This window comes from Hypomesus nipponensis, chromosome 5, assembly GCF_054491055.1.
Source record: "Hypomesus nipponensis isolate SF chromosome 5, ASM5449105v1, whole genome shotgun sequence".
Lineage (NCBI taxonomy): Eukaryota > Metazoa > Chordata > Actinopteri > Osmeriformes > Osmeridae > Hypomesus > Hypomesus nipponensis.
The window spans coordinates 2,950,542-2,967,051 of record NC_140365.1 but is presented as its reverse complement, the minus strand read 5'-3'; the positions used below and the strand labels follow the sequence as shown (position 1 = coordinate 2,967,051).

The following is a 16,510-nucleotide window of genomic DNA, read 5'->3' as shown; positions in this document are numbered from 1 at the left end:
CTTAGTCACTACACTACTACACTTTATCTGAAGACGTTTTCTGTATTCTTTTTTTTTTTTTTTTTTTTCTTTAACTTTTTTTATATCAGAAAAATAGTCCAAACATTCCGGTAACAGCCATGTTTTTTGGCTAGACAGAGAGAGCTCACCTGGATCTCTACAGACTTGTAACGTGTCATATTTACATTGGGGTTGCTTGCTAGCACGCGTAGCGCCAGCACAGTAAAGGATAGAGTGGGAACATTCTCTAAGTTCCAGAACACCGAGGCAGAGAGAGAGGAGACGTTGACGTGAGAAACTAGTCTCTGTCCATGGTCCTGACATTGCTTCTAAACACCACAATCAGAACCTTTACAAACTCCTGGAAAGCATCCAGTGAGTAAGATATCAAAACACGGCCTGGATTCTTAATTGAACTGTAGTGTAGGGGGCCCAGGTTGCGTGTTGGGGACATGAGGACCTGCAGTGCTGACACTAGTTTCCAGGTGATGGAAGAGGAGCAGATATTAGGCTCCAGAGGGACTAACCAACCTCCCTCTCCCCGTGGCCCCAGGATACATCCACACCTCTGGGTGTGACAGGGCTCGTCCTGGGAGAACACAGTGCTCAGCCAATCACACTGGCCCATCTTGCCACAACACTGACCCATTGCTACGATGCAGATACAAAGATCCAAACGATGCTGGTATAGAAAAAAGAACACTGTTCTGTTGTTACACAATGTTTATGTTAATCGAGACAGAGTTTGGAGATTGAGTTGTGGCTTTGAATATCAGTGGAAGAGATGGCCAGAGATGACATTGTGGCCTACAGGGTGAAAATAACCACTCAAGCCTTCATTAGGCAGCTGAAATACTTAGAGGGCCACAGCGAAGCAAAGTTATTCATCAGTCGCCTGTCATTAGAACGATTCTTATGCTTACTACTCAGACAGCTAAAAGAAGCCTTACAGGCATTTAAATAGTAATGCTACTATACGCATTCTGCCATAACATTGTGATTAGTTGGAGCTAGCCTCTTAATACAAATGTGTGTGTGTTTGTGTGTGTGAAGCTCATCCTCACAGGATCTTAAATCGTTAGGAAGGGTCATGCAACATTGTCTATTTCAGTCCTTAAAGAGCTAAAGCAAGATCTCTAAAGCAAGTAGGCAAAGAAAGTGGAATCAGAGTCACCATGAGAAGCAACTACCAAGCACGTCGAAGAAGCATCAAACATTTCAATCCAAAAATCAGTTATCAATTTTTGTTGTAGATTTTTTTTCATATATATTTTTTTTTTCATTTAACACTATATTACAGAGCAAGGTCCCTGTAAAAACTCCATACTCCTGAAATACATTTTGGATCCAAAACACATTTACTGTACAACTCCTCAAGCCTCCCCACGCGCTGACACTAGCTGTAAAGATCATGAAGCAGGAAGTGAAGTCATCGCACGTGCGTGACGTGACTCATGCACACCCCTGCCCACACACAGGGGACATCAGACGGAAATGGAGTAATGATATCAAAAGGACTTGTATCCCGCGACAGGAAGTAGACGGCTAGACTGAGGGAGGGAGGGAGGGGGGGGGGGGTTGGTTGCATTCTTGCGGTTTCCATGGTGACGGGCGTGGCGGCGGGTGGCTGGGTGGGGTGGGTGCCTCCTCCCAGGGCCCTCACTTCTTCTCCTTTTTGGAGGACTTCTTCTTGGTGCCGGGCGTCTGGGCGGCCTTGGGGGCGTCGACCTGGGGCATGGCCTGGGCGGGGGGCAGGGCCTGCTGGGGGACCTGCTGGGGGTTGGCCGTCAGGGTGGCGGTGCTGCCGGGGATGTAGACGTTCTGGCGGTAGTCGGGCACGTGCTGCATGGGGAACTGGGCGTTGTAGCGCGGGCCGAGGGTGGCGGTCGCCTCGCTCACTTCTGGGGGAAATAGGGAAGAGAGGAAGGAGGTGGGGAAGGGAAGGGGAGGGCAGATGGGAGGAGAGGAGAGAGAAGAGAGGGTTATAGCTTGGTGTTGTGCTCGTTACTCACATAGGGTCGCAGCTCCACTGCAATGCAGCTGCGGCTCAGCCCTCCCTCCCTCCTTCCATCCCTCCCCCCAGTCCCCCATCGCACCCACACCAACGTCCTCGGAGGTAAACACTAAAACGCGAGAGACCCATCTGTACGTTCCCCCCAGCTCAGGGACAGAGTGGTTGATGAGACGGGGGAGGCAGGGTGAAGTGAGGAACTGCAGCTGTGGATCATTGGAACAAAGAGCCCTGTATCCCCCCTGGCTGGTCTGTTAGCGTGCTAATGCATGGGCACTGTGGGGAGACACACAAGTCTTTAGATCACGGATCGGCTTCCTCTCTCTCTCTCTCCATCTCTCTCTCTCTCCATCTCTCTCTCTCTCCATCTCTCTCTCTCTCTCTCTCTCTCTCTCTCCAATCGTTATTCAGAGAGTTTAGAGAGTTTTTTCTGGTAGTCAAACTGGTGTTTACCTCTTTTCAGACTACGTTCATTTTGATGTGTTGTAGCCATCAACACCCCATGGGAAATACTAAAGAAACATAGGACTGGCTTGTGGTTCTTTGGTAGCTTTCCAAGAAGTGTGTCTGTCTCTCTCCTTCTGCAAGTAGTCATTGGAGAACACATTCTGTGCCCTCACTAGTCAGAGCAGATCTAGATCGCTCCTGTGCTCGCTCATACATTCCCTGCATGTCCCCTTTTAGCTGAGGGGATGTGACCTTGTGGATGAAGAGAGAGAGATCAAGGTAGAGAGAGAGAAAGAGAGAGAGGTAGAGAGGTAGAGAGGTAGAGAGGTAGAGAGGTAGAGAGGTAGAGAGGTAGAGAGAGAGAGAGAGAGAAAGAGAAAGAGAAAGAGAAAGAGAAAGAGAAAGAGAGAGACAAAAAGGGAGGAGAGGGGGATTCTGAGAAATGTAGACTCACCGTTGGCTGCAGCCATCAGAGCCTGGAGCTGTTCTGCCTCGGTAGGGGGGTTGGGCCAGGGTCCGGTACCAGCGACAGCGCCTCCCTCCTCCGGACGAGCCCCAGCTCTGGAGACAGGAAACCACCGTCAGCATCAAACACACACACACACTAACCTCCCTTCTTCACACACACACAGGGATCTCCATTCTATGTACACACACACACTGGGGTTGACGTTCACAAACAGACACACTGAACCCACTCACACACAAATACTATTTATTAACCTATACACGCACACAGAGAAAGACACAGACCATCTATAACACCCTCCCTCTCACATGTACACACACACACACTGAGCTCTCCCCGATACACACACACACACACTCTCTCCTCTTATACATATACACCCGCTAAGCATCTCTAACAGTCCATCTTCTACACACAGGCAATAGCTCACTACTTTAGTCACAAACGGGCGCACATCAGTCCAACCAATCTGTCTAATGTTTTTTTTTTCCAAGCACTGCAACAGCCAGCTTCCAGCAGCCATTTTGTGTAGGTGCCCAAAGCATCACAGAGCACAGATAATATGGAGGCTGGAGGACACGAGGAAGCAGGAGGAGTCAAGTAGCTAAGACAGCCTCTCAATATGTGATAGGACACACACACACACATATGGTACACCTTCACACACACACACACACACAGGCTTGCAGAATAGCAAATGACTGAGCTTATCCAATGCTTTGTGTGCCGTTTTGCATGCTGTGTGGGGACGAGTGGGAGGGCGGGTGAGAGACATACTGACAGAGAGAAGAGGGGGGATGGGGAAAGAGGAAAGGAGAGGAAGAGAGATTGTTTGGAAAATGTGTGTGTGGTTGAAAATGGCTGGATTCAATCAGTTTTCCTCTATTTTAAAGAGGGTGAAATGAATGTTCAAAAATAATGCATGAGGGAGACTGGGTCGGACACACACACACACACACACACACACACACACACACACAGAAACAAAATGCCCTTCTACACATCAATATCCAAAAGAAACATCTGAATCTACGCTACACACAAACAAAGACAAAACCAACAAACATGGCTAAGCAGCGAAGCCTACAAAACCATTTATAGATGCAGAGACTAGGGAACAGTACTGAGCTAAGCACATCCACAATCCTACACAGAACACGTACCATCTCTGATCCTGCCCACAACAGCATGTACAGATCATAGCACACCTCTGCTACACAAACACCAGCAGCTGGACGGCAGGCTAGACCACGCACACACACACACACTCACACACAGCTCTACATAGCCTAGAGCGTGCGTCAGAGCGGCCCTGCTAGCACACAGAGCCCAGCCTGCTCTGCCTCCACCACTCTACCTCGCCTTCCCGTACGGAGTCCACCTCTGCTGGGTAGTGGTGTGGTACCTGTACGTGCTGAAACACAGTAGCAGAGTTCTGACCATCGCACACACACCTCACACACACTCCCTTAGCTCTATGTCGGTCACGTGGACCACTCGAGCCATGTCGTTCAACATGCTAGGACTGAGGTAGGAGGATGTGCATAATGCTGTATCTCGATGTTGGATCTTTATGCCTTTTGTTGCGAGGGCACTAAAGCAACAACCATCTGTCGTCTACGGTACATGCTCATGTATCTTAGGTGTAGAGTGAATGAGGACTCAGACCTCAGTCGAAACAAGCTGAATCCACCTCATAGTATACACTATGAAAACACTGCAGGTAAAACACAGCAGTCATTGTCAAAGACTAATACACTCCTGATAAACTCTTTCATCTGTCTAAGCTCAAACTGATCGTCACCCACACTAACACACATCTCTGCCTTCACACCTCTCTCTTCTTCATGACCTCGAACAATCTCATCACGGCCAAACATTGGTTGTTGCCTTTCCTCTTTACGTACACAGATGAACTGAAGTTATTGGACTGACGCCCTCACTGATAACTGTATCTGGAACTGTCGTCCAGTTACCCAGAATGCAGTAGCCCTAGACTTTCCAGTGATGCAGAACTGTGTGTTATGTAAGTAACTGTGGACATTCTGTCCACACAAATTTGTCTTTGTCATCTGCATGAAAGGTATATGTAATAATAGTAATAATAATAATAATAATAATGTGTTCAGTTAGCAGATGCTTTTATTCTGATCTTCCTCACAGGGATGGATTTGTCTTTGTGTGTGTATGTGCATGTGTGTGTGTGTGTATGTCTAAGTATGTGTGTGTATGTCTAAGTATGTGTGTGTGTCACAAAGAGGCTAGATACTCACCCACTTGGTCCAGGTCTCTGGTTCTGGGTGATTCTCCAGTCATTGGGGGGCTTTTGCTGCAGAAAAAGGAGAGACACACCGTTAGAACTCAAAAGCACGCACACACACACGCCGTTCCTCGCCCATTATATGGATGAGTGTCATCTTGACTCCTCGGCTGAGGACGCCATTTTGTGTTTCAGTTCCCCAAAAAGAGGAGAAAATGTCACAGGGCCATCAGGGGAGAGAGAGAAGAGAAAGAGAGAGAGAGAGAGAGAGAGAGAGAGAGAGAGAGAGAGAGAGAGAGAGAGAGAGAGAGAGAGAGAGAGAGAGAAGAGAGAGGCAGATGGAGAGAAGGGGAGGGAGAAACCGAAGAGAGAGAGCCAAGAGATATGTAGTGCAGGGGAAAGTGTGTGAATTATTGAACAGTCTATTCTGTCACTGGCATGCTTGAACGGCTCCAGTGAAAAGAATAGACCCCACGACACAAAATCACATCGCCAGACCGTGGGGCGAAGCTTAATAACGCTAAATCTTTCACAAAACCATTTCTATCGACACATGCATCTTCAGCTCCAGAAAATATAGGTCATCAAAAGCCAGAGTCAGCAGCCTTTGGCCCAGCTCTCTCTGTGGGAGAGCTGCTCTGACCCAGGCCAGGCCCTGCAGGCTGCCAGCCCGCCAGGCAGCAGGGAGGTAATCTGCAGCCCTGCTCCACTGATCCGCTAAAGCCCAGGCTGGATTACGCCAAGGCAGAGAGAGCTACAGCGTGGAGCTGACCAGCCATCGGCCTCCACCCACCAGCTCCTAGCCACCAGTCCTCCGTCCCCCACTCCCTAACCACCACTGCACTGGCACCACCCACGTTTCCCCAGCCCCCAGTCCCCTCCCCCACCAGCCTCCAGCCCCCATTTCTCCGTCCCCCACTCCCTAACCACCACTGCAAAGGCACCACCCACGTTTCCCCAGCCCCCACCCAGCAGCCTCCAGCCCCCATTTCTCAGTCCCCCAGCCCGTAAGCACCATTTTACAGCCATCAGACATTTCTCCAGCTCCCACACCCCACCCACCAGCCCCCAGCTCTTAGCCACACTGGGCCAACCAGCCAGGGTAGGGCAGGACACACTCTGGTCCACTCTCTAGTGATGAAAGAAATAGCTTTCCTGGTTCTAGCCATATGATGTATGTAGCTATGATTAGATATGCATCCAGTAAAAGGTTAGAGATTTCCATCGAGGTCTTTCCTAGAGGAAGCTCTCAGAGTGGTTACAGGGGATGAGTTACACACAAGCAGACACAGACAGAGATGTACCAAGCATGTACAGGTCACCAGGGGTGATGAACCAACCAGACATTAACCTTATCTCTCAACCTCGCCTTGTTTAACACCGAACAGTGAAATCCTAATGTCTTTCTGACACCAAAAAAACCTCTTTAGAGCCCAACCATATGGTGATATGACTAACCCACCAGTGTCTAATCATCCCCACATCTCTCCCTCTCACAGTTGTTGAATAGATGTTGAATAGAAAGAAGCACATGTTGAGTGAGTTTCTTTGTCTTTGTTTTGTATCTCACTCTGTGAGATTACCCCTACAGCCATATGAAATATTTAACCTTCTCCCAGGCAGAGAGACACTGCTGTGATTTAAGCACGGAAACACAAATCTCTGTCTGCTTACATTTACAGTTAACCTTCCAGTCACTTTTTCTCGCGTAAACACACATCCACACACTTAAAAAACACGCTCAGCCATGTTTGACTGAGTTCTCATCACGGCCAATGAGCTCAGCTATTTGCCAGTGGACAGAGGCCTCACCTCATTGGCTGATTTGGTCAGGTGTTTGTTGGCAAGAGTCAGCTTCAGAGTGTTCTGGTTCTGTCCTAACCCGGGGCTTTTAACAAACACAAAGTCCTTCACGCTGCTGGAGAGAGTGGGATAGAAGCGCCGGCAGGTGGCCGGGTCACGGCCCCCCCCCACCACCTCCACGTAGCGCAGCGGACCCTCTGTGTTGAGCTGAAGGTGGGGGTCCCTGTGAGAGTGGGGGGCTTTCCGGGGGCCTAGCCCCAAACACACCAGGTGGCCCCTGTATCTCAACCAGCGCACGGCCATGCCGGCGATAGCCAGGAGGCACACCACAGAGATGCACGCCAGAGAGCTGATCAGGGTTAGGGTGACGCCCGAGGCCCCACCGCCGTCGCCCTGGCGTGGAGGGGCCCTGCGGAGCTGGGGGGCCGCGCCCTTCTCGGACACGGTGATGTTGACCGTCACGCTGGTGGAAAGCGTGGGCGTGCCGTTGTCCTGCACCAGAATCAGGATGGAGAAGGTGGCGTCGCCCTCTTCAAACCTCCGGGCGGTCCGCACCTCCCCGGTGTGAGCCCCCACGTGGAAGAACCCAGCATCCCGCCCCGACAGGCTGTAGAACAGCCAGGCGTTGTGGCCGCTGTCCGGGTCCACGCACACCACCCGGTTGACCAGGTGCCCCACCGCGGCGGAACGCGGCACGGACAGCTGGAGGACCCCGTCCGCGGGCAGGGCCGGGTGGACTAGAGCAGGGGGGTGGTCGTTCACGTCGACCACAAACACGTGCACGGTCATGTTGGAACTCCGCGCCGGCGTGCCGCCGTCCCTCACCTGCACCTCCACCCGGAACACGTTTGTGCGCTCGTAGTCGAGCGCCCGCATGGCGAAGAGGTTGCCGTTCTCGGAGTTGATGTAAACGAGCGAGGACACAGGGGCGCCGCCGACCTCGCTGTCCAGGAGGGAGAATGAGAGACGGGCGTTCTGGCCCGAGTCCCGGTCGGACGCAGACACGGTCAGGAGGAGAGCCCCTGGAGCATTGTTCTCTGCTATGTCAACAGAGTAGGAGGACTTTGAGAAGAGGGGGGCGTTGTCATTAACATCTGAAAGACTGAGCACAAAAGACTGCTGCGCAGAGCGCGGGGGAGAGCCCGCATCCGAGGCCGTCACTGTGATGGTGTATTCAGACTCAGTCTCTCTGTCTAAAGGCCCGTCTGTCACCAGGGTATAGTGACCCTCAAAGGGGGATATCAATCTAAATGGCAACCCAGGGGGAATTTGGACAATCACTTCGCCATTTTGACCAGAATCCTCATCCCTAATGCTAATCAACGCCACTACAGTTCCTGATTCCACATCCTCTTGGATGATCTTGGTCACTGAGTTTATGGTTATGACTGGACTGTTGTCGTTCACGTCAACGATTTGGACTTTGATGTGGCAGGAACCCTCCAGAGCTGGCGTTCCTCTGTCCCTGGCCTGCACTGTGATTTCATAGATATCTGCCACCTCATAATCCACCTCCCCTTTCACTAGGATTTCACCCGTTTGGGGATTCAGGCTAAAAAGTTTAGCTACAGAGTCTGAAGTATATTTACTGAAATGGAATGATATTTTCCCGTTAAGATGGTCATCTGCGTCTGATGCGTTGAGTCTCGTCACCAGGGTGCCCGGTGAGGAGTTTTCTAACAAACTAACTGTTTTGATTGGCTGGTCAAATACTGGCGCGTTATCATTGACGTCCATGACGCGAAGAAGAACCGACGTAGTGCCAGTCTTTTCTGGATGCCCGCCGTCTACGGCGGTGAGTACTAAGTTAAATACAGATTGCTTTTCCCTGTCCAGAGGTTTCTCTAACAATAATTCTGGGAATTTGCTACCATCCCTTTTCGATTCTACTTTCAACACGAAACAATCGTTGGGACTAAGAAAGTATGTGCGTAGAGCATTAGCATCTACATCCAGATCATTCGCGCTGTCCAAACGAAATCGGGTACCCGGTGCAGCCGCCTCGGAAACTTCCATTGAAATAGTTTGACCCGGAAACTGAGGCGAATTGTCATTTACGTCAACTATCTCCACAACGACTCGGTGTAATTCCAGTGGGTTTTCAAGCACAAGTTGCACTCTAAGAGAACACGTTGACTTAAATCCACAAAGACTCTCTCTGTCCATAACTTCTTTGGTAACAAATACTCCACTCGCGTTCACATCAAAGTACTTTGCATTAGATTCCGACACAACTCGAGGGTTTCTCCTCGCTAACGTCGATAAGGCTAAGCCCAACGATTTCATAATGTCTCCAACAAATGCTCCCGGTTTTAACTCTTCCAACACGGAATAGGATAATTCGGCGGAGAAGGATGACTGGCAGAATACCGAGAAAAGTAGCCAGAGCGTGGGCCAGCCCTCCGCTCCTTGTCTGATGTCCCAGACTCTCATTGTTCAACTGGCCATGCCGATAGTAAGAAATGTTCCCATTCCTTACTCATTCCGCTAAAATAGTTGGTTCAGTTAAAACTCAAGAGAGCTACCACGTTACATTTAACTACAACTGGAGAAAATCGACCGCATGAAAGGAAAAAGTAAATCCTTGTTGCTCCACAAGCAATGATGGCTTACTTACACTGATCTAACTTTTCTGTGGGAGGAGGTGCGTTTTAAAGTCCCTGTAACAAAGGAAACGAAACTCTCCAATCAAAGACAATAACGGCGTCTATTCATGGTCACATCTGCCAGACGAGAGCGTGCGTGCGGTCTCCTTCATTCCCTCTCCTGAACATGCACGCTTTCTTTCTCTCTCACGCACACACGAGCGCACACAGAGAATGTATAGTTATTTGTTGCACCATATGTAAAGACAAGCACCTGCTGTTGTTCCTAAACAACAAGACGCAATTGAAAAAAAGTTACTTTTATTCCGGCAAGTGTGTTTTAATGCCAGAATGTAAATCTATATATAGTCAATCAGTCCATTTTGCGGTTTGCTCTCACCTGTTGACTCTCGAACGTCCACGCGCTGTCAGGAAGTGATGCGTCAAGCACGTTTATCATGTCCTTAAAGTCAGTGGTGCTGCTGGGCTTCACCATGGTGAAATCACTGAACTCTGACATCGGAGACATACACGACCTGAAGGACTGGCTCTGAGACAACATGTCTCCTCCCAGGACCTCCACATACTTAATAGGCCCGTCACTGTTGAGCTGGATCTGCAGGTTTCTGTTGGGATTCTTGTATCCGTCAGAGTCAGCCCGTCTGATACAGCAGCTCGAATTGTTCCGACTGTTTCTAGCGCACTTCACCACTAAGATGAGGAAAGTCAACAAAGACATCACTGACACGGAGGCCAGAGACACGATCAGATAAAAAGTGATTTTACTGTTCCGTTTACTGGGTTCTGTAGTTTTCAAGTGAAAGTCTGAGATGGGCTCGTGAAGCCCGTCCTCTACCAGTATGTTGACAGTGACAGTTGTGGACTGAGCCGGTTCCCCGTTGTCCTTTATCTCTATAAGCAGCCTCTGAGATGAGTCATCCTGCTCTGAAACAGCGCGTTTAGTCCTCACCTCCCCTGTGTACAGATTCACGCTGAACAGAGAGGCGTCTGTGGCCTCCGCCAGTCTATAGGAAACCCAGGCGTTATGGCCCGAGTCAGCGTCCACTGCCGTTACTTTGGTGACGAGGTGGCCTGCTTTAGCGAACCGGGGCATCTTCTGGTGGGAGACAGAGCCCATGACAGCGGAGGGGTAGATAACAGAAGGGGCATTGTCGTTCTGGTCCAGGATAAAAACATGAACCGTGACGTTGCTGCTCAGAGACGGAGAGCCGTGGTCCTTTGCTTGCACCTGAATCTGAAACACCTTCAGCTTCTCATAGTCAAACGAGTGCATGCTGTATATGCTGCCGTTGTCTGAGTTCATGTAAATATAAGAGGAGACAGGAACGTCTTGTACTTTAGAGTCTAACACAGAATATGATATTTTAGCGTTGTTTCCAAAGTCAATGTCCGCTGCAGACACGGAGCAGATAATGGATCCAGGAGTGTTGTTTTCTTTTACATAAACACTGTAGGCCGCTTCAGTAAACCTCGGTGGGTTATCATTTACGTCCACAATCTGGACAGGAATCCTTTTCTTGCTACTCAGAGGTGGTGAGCCTGCGTCAGTAGCCGTAATCTCTATGACATACTCAGGAAATTCCTCGCGGTCCAAAGCACCGTTTGTGACCAATTCGTAATGGTTGGAAAAAGACGGTTTGAGCGTAAAAGGATAATCGGGCGGCATTTGTAGTGTAATTTTTCCATTGTCACCGGAATCAGGATCTCGTGTACTAATTAACGCAACTACTGTGCCCCTTGTTGCGTCCTCGCGGACTGGGCTCGGTTTAGATGTGAGGCTTATTTCAGGTGGGTTGTCATTAACGTCTACGACATCAATTTGAACGTTACATTGTCCTTCCATCTGAGGGATCCCTTTGTCTTTAGCTATAATCTCTATTCTATAGGAGGGAGTGAGTTCATAGTCCAGAGATGTTTTTAAAAACATTTCCCCAGTTTGTGGATCAATATTAAATATATCCCGTATTGTTTCTGATGTGTGATCACCTAAAGAGTATTCTATCTCTCCATTTAGACCATCGTCAACATCATTTGCCTCTACTTTAAGAAAAGATGTGCCTTGCGGGGTATTTTCGAATAAAGTAACTTTATACGTTGATTTTTCAAATACAGGGACATTATCATTGATATCAAGGACAGATATGATGATCTGTGCGGTCCCAGATCTTACTGGAGAGCCACCGTCCAAGGCCGTTAATAACAGCTGATGTGCAGGCTTATTCTCTCGGTCCAGAGATTTCTCTAGAACCAATTCAGGAACTTTGCGTCCATCACCAGTATCCTTGACCTTCAAACTGAAATGATCGTTTTTGCTAAGTGTATACGATTTCAAAGAATTATCGCCAACATCCGGATCCTGCGCGCTCTCTAACGAAAAGCGCACACCCGGGGCGGTGGACTCTGCTATTTTCAACGTGCGCTCAGCCGACTGAAAATGCGGAGCATTGTCGTTAATATCCTGAATTTCCACCTCTACTCTGTGAAGCTGGAGAGGATTCTCAATAATCACTTCTAACGGAAGCAGACACTTCGAGCTTTGTCCACACAGAGTCTCTCTGTCGATTCTGTCGCTTACGATGATCTCACCTTTCCCCAAATCCACGCTGAAATACTGTCTACCCGCTACGGATGCTATCCTCAAATCCCGAGTGGAAATCTCAGTCACTTCCAGATTGAGGTCTTTGGCTATATTTCCAACCACGGAACCCACGCTTAGCTCCTCTGGAACGACGTAGCGAATTTGCGCTGCAACTGTATTCCAAGACAAAAACATACCGAGCAGCCAAAGCCCTTGTCCTCTCCAGCCTCTCAGGAACATGTTCCTGTCCGGTACCAACCGCTTCATCTTAATATGCTCAAACAACGTAAAATCTTGAAAACATATTCATAATAAAGCCATAAATCTATGGAGATCACCTCCCCATATTGTCCAGGTATCTAAATCCATTTTGGAGACGAAAGGCTCGTTGACTACCGTGTCTCCCAGCTCTCTGCATTGTTGGTTATGCTGTGATAAAGAGGGGGAGGGAGTAGATCTCTTTGTACAGTTCTGAACGCTATTGGTGCACATAGAGCAACGGGTAGGCCAATGGCAAACAGATTGTCTCTTAAAGTCACAGTCATTTTTCTCAGGAGCATTTGAGGGCGAGATGAAGCTGGAGATCACAACATAATGTCCGAACGATGCCTTTTTACTGTGTTAGAAAACATCTGAATTATTAACCATTTTAAACGAAACCCTTTTTTTTTTGACAATACAAATGTATATTTTAAAATCATAGACCTAGAAGGAGGCTTGTCTTCGAACAGATACATTTAAATGTAATATGGAGAGAAGCAATGTCGTCTACAAATCACTTGCACACACCACAGTAACCATGGGCTTCACAGGCGCTAAGAGCCCAAAGAGCGGAGATGTCTCTGTCCACTCCGGTGGTGCTGAAACAGTTCAGCACACACAGGCCTACGGAAGCCTCCATGAACGACTGTCTGCGACCATTATTTCCCCTCGAAACACAAACAAGAATGTTATTATGGATTAAGTTAGTATATTAAATTGGCCTATATGTTACATTAAAATCGCATTCAATAAAACTGGCACAATACGTGAACCTCCCTGAATCTCACAATCGAAACACGGTAGGCTTGGTTTGACAGGAATGTCTCAAAACAACGTTGTGAAAACATGTATTTAACAAGTTTTACTATGATCTCACCTGCTGACTCTCGAACGTCCACGCGCTGTCAGGTAACGATGCGTCAAGCACGTTTATCATGTCCTTAAAGTCAGTGGTGCTGCTGGGCTTCACCATGGTGAAATCACTGAACTCTGACATCGGAGACATACACGACCTGAAGGACTGGCTCTGAGACAACATGTCTCCTCCCAGGACCTCCACATACTTAATTGGCCCGTCACTGTTGAGCTGGATCTGCAGGTTTCTGTTGGGATTCTTGTATCCATCAGAGTCAGCCCGTCTGATACAGCAGCTCGAATTGCTCCTACTGTTTCTAGCGCACTTCACCACTAAGATGAGGAAAGTCAACAAAGACAGCACTGACACGGAGGCGAGAGAGACAATCAGATAAAAAGTGATTTTACTGTTCCGTTTGCTGGGTTCTGTAGTTTTGAGGTGAAAGTCTGAGATGGGCTCGTGGAGCCCGTCCTCTACCAGTATGTTGACAGTGACTGTGGTGGACTGGACGGGTTCCCCGTTGTCCTTTATCTCTATAAGCAGCCTCTGAGAGGAGTCATCCTGCTCTGAAACAGCGCGTTTAGTCCTCACCTCCCCTGTGTACAGATTCACGCTGAACAGAGAGGCGTCTGTGGCCTCCGCCAGTCTATAGGAAACCCAGGCGTTATGGCCCGAGTCAGCGTCCACTGCCGTTACTTTGGTGACGAGGTGGCCTGCTTTAGCGAACCGGGGCATCTTCTGGTGGGAGACAGAGCCCATGACGGCGAAGGGGTAAATAACAGAAGGGGCATTGTCGTTCTGGTCCAGGATAAAAACATGAACCGTGACGTTGCTGCTCAGAGACGGAGAGCCGTGGTCCTTTGCCTGCACCTTAATCTGAAACACCTTCAGCTTCTCATAGTCAAACGAGTGCATGCTGTAGATGCTGCCGTTGTCTGAGTTGATGTAAACATAAGACGAAACAGAAACGTCCTGCACTTTCGTGTCTAGTATAGAGTATGATATCTTAGCATTATCTCCCAAGTCAATATCAGAGGCGGACACTGAATATATGATTGATCCAGCCACTCCGTTCTCTTTTATATAAACCGTATATGACGGTTGAGAGAAAATGGGAGGATTGTCATTAACGTCCACAATTTTCACAATGATTTCTTTTTGCGTCGAGAGAGGAGGTGAACCCAAATCTGACGCGAAAATGTTTATTTTATATTCAGGAAACTCCTCTCGGTCGAGTTTAGCGTCTGTCACGATAGCGTAATTATCTGAAAACGATGGTTGCAGTTTGAATGGATATTCCGCCGGTAAACTTAGTCTGACCTTCCCGTTGTCCAACGTATCCAGGTCTTTTGCGCCAATCAATGCAACTACTGTTCCCAACGGAGCGTCTTCTTTCACTGAGTTAGGTAAAGAGGTGAGAACTATTTCGGGCGTGTTGTCATTTACATCTAAGATTTCTACCTGGACGGAACAATGGCGGTCCATGACGGGGGTGCCTTTGTCTGATGCACGGATGTCAAACTCATACATTTTCCTGTTTTCATAATCCAAGACGCCTGTCACCGTGATTTGACCCGATTTAGAATCAACAGAGAACATGTTCTGTATACAGTCTGGAGTTTGTTCTGCAAAAGAATACTCGATATCTCCATTGACGCCCTCGTCAACATCAGTTGCTTTTACTTCCAAAACGACAGTGCCTGCAGGTACATTTTCTCGTAATGACGAGTCATACATAGATTTTTCGAAAATGGGTGCATTGTCATTGTTATCTAAAACTTGAACTGTGATCTCTGTTGTACCTGATCGGGCAGGGTTGCCCCCGTCTACAGCTGTAAGTATAAGCTGATGAACGGCTTGCGTCTCTCTGTCTAACGTTTTTTGTAAAACCAATTCAGGTATTTTTGTACCGTCTCTATTCGTTTTCATCTTTATAGTAAAAAAATCATTTTGGTTGAGTTTATAAGAGTTGATCGAATTTCCACCTACGTCTGGGTCCTGCGCTCCTTTCAAAGGAAACCGTGCTCCCGTTGCTGTGGACTCGGCGATATTAAGGACTCGCTCAGTAGAGAGAAAGCTCGGGCCGTTATCATTTATATCCTGAATTTCAACCTCAACACGGTGGAGCTGAAGAGGGTCCTCGATTATAATCTGCAGTGGCAACACACATTTGACGCTTTGTCCACACAAGCTCTCTCTGTCTATTCGTTCACTAACCACGAGCTCACCCTTTCCCGAATCCACGTTGAAAAACTGTTTGCTGCCATCGGTAGCTATCCTCAGTTTACGAGTAAAAATCTCAGGTGCGCCCAAGCCAAGATCCTTAGCTATATTCCCCACTACGGATCCTTCCTTCAACTCCTCTGGGATGGTGTAGCGGATCTGTGCTTCTACTGTATTCCACAGCAGAAGCAGCAGCCATAGCGATCGCTTAGGAACAAACATTCTCCCAACTAAAGTATACATTTCGAGGGAAGATGCCTGCTCCATTCAAACGACGTCCTTATTCCAGAATACATTGCACTCTATATAAAGAGGGGGATAGTCCGGTACCGTTTATTCGAGCAGTGATGTGATACACAATCATTGTGAGCGCAGATTGCGTTTCTGACTAGCATAGTGACGTATATGATGCTGTGAAGAGGGAGAGAGAAGATCCCTTTGTAGGAGTCAGCAGGCTATTGGTGCATGGAGCTCCAATAGCAATCGACTGGGAGCCTAGCTGTCTTAAAGCAGCAGTGTACTAAATACATAATACATTTGGCAATTTCACAATGGTCTCCATAGACCCATAACAACTGTTCTATAAAAATTACATATTTACCTTCACAGGAGTTACAAATCAGAGGCTTATTTGAATACAATATCAGAGGCATATTGGCCTTGTTTCTGTGTTTGTTTTTTTATAGAAAAGTACAGGTCAATTAAATGAACAACAGTGTGTAAATAGATAGAGTACACGTCTCAATCTGCAGTTAAAGTGACCTCAAGTTTGGCTTGTGGTGGTCTGACTGGTGAAAATCCTCTTTTTTACCTTTGCATTCGAATCCTGTATAAAATATCTGAGCCCATTGTTCGTTGTTGCTGGAAAACTACTACATGTTTCAATTCAGCAAAAATGTTTTCCACACTTTCCCACAGTCACTGTTCCACACCGGGAGTCGAGCAGAAGAATACAGAAAGGGGAACGAAGTGGACAATAAGCTGCATTTCAGAACA

At 48.1% G+C, this 16,510-nt stretch overlaps 1 protein-coding gene across 1 annotated transcript; it reads right to left on the bottom strand.

Moving 5' to 3' along the window:
* Positions 1-1,578: 1,578 nt before the first annotated feature.
* Positions 1,579-15,736, bottom strand: pcdh1g32 (protocadherin 1 gamma 32). The gene is made up of 9 exons (XM_084698723.1): positions 15,520-15,736; positions 13,313-14,226; positions 12,513-12,603; positions 12,183-12,347; positions 9,976-10,988; positions 7,000-9,348; positions 5,201-5,256; positions 2,913-3,019; positions 1,579-1,898 (listed from the first exon to the last, which is right to left on the bottom strand). The coding sequence occupies exons 1-9, from the start codon at positions 15,734-15,736 to the stop codon at positions 1,660-1,662; spliced, it is 5,151 nt and encodes a 1,716-aa protein (XP_084554849.1). The 3' UTR covers positions 1,579-1,659.
* Between the last annotated feature and the right edge of the window lie 774 nt (positions 15,737-16,510).

What these genes read in the sequence shown, in the direction of transcription:
- pcdh1g32 (XM_084698723.1), bottom strand. Translation starts at nt 15,736, where the DNA reads ATGTTTGTTCCTAAGCGATCGCTATGGCTGCTGCTTCTGCTGTGGAAT. An exon ending in CAACGTGGATTCGGGAAAGG is followed by an intron (nt 14,227 to 15,519) that starts GTGAGCTCGTGG and finishes ACATCAACTCAG; the next exon opens with ACAACGGCAGCATCTACAGC. An exon ending in TACCTGGACAATATGGGGAG is followed by an intron (nt 12,348 to 12,512) that starts GTGATCTCCATA and finishes CTTGGAATACAG; the next exon opens with TTGCAGCGCAAATTCGCTAC.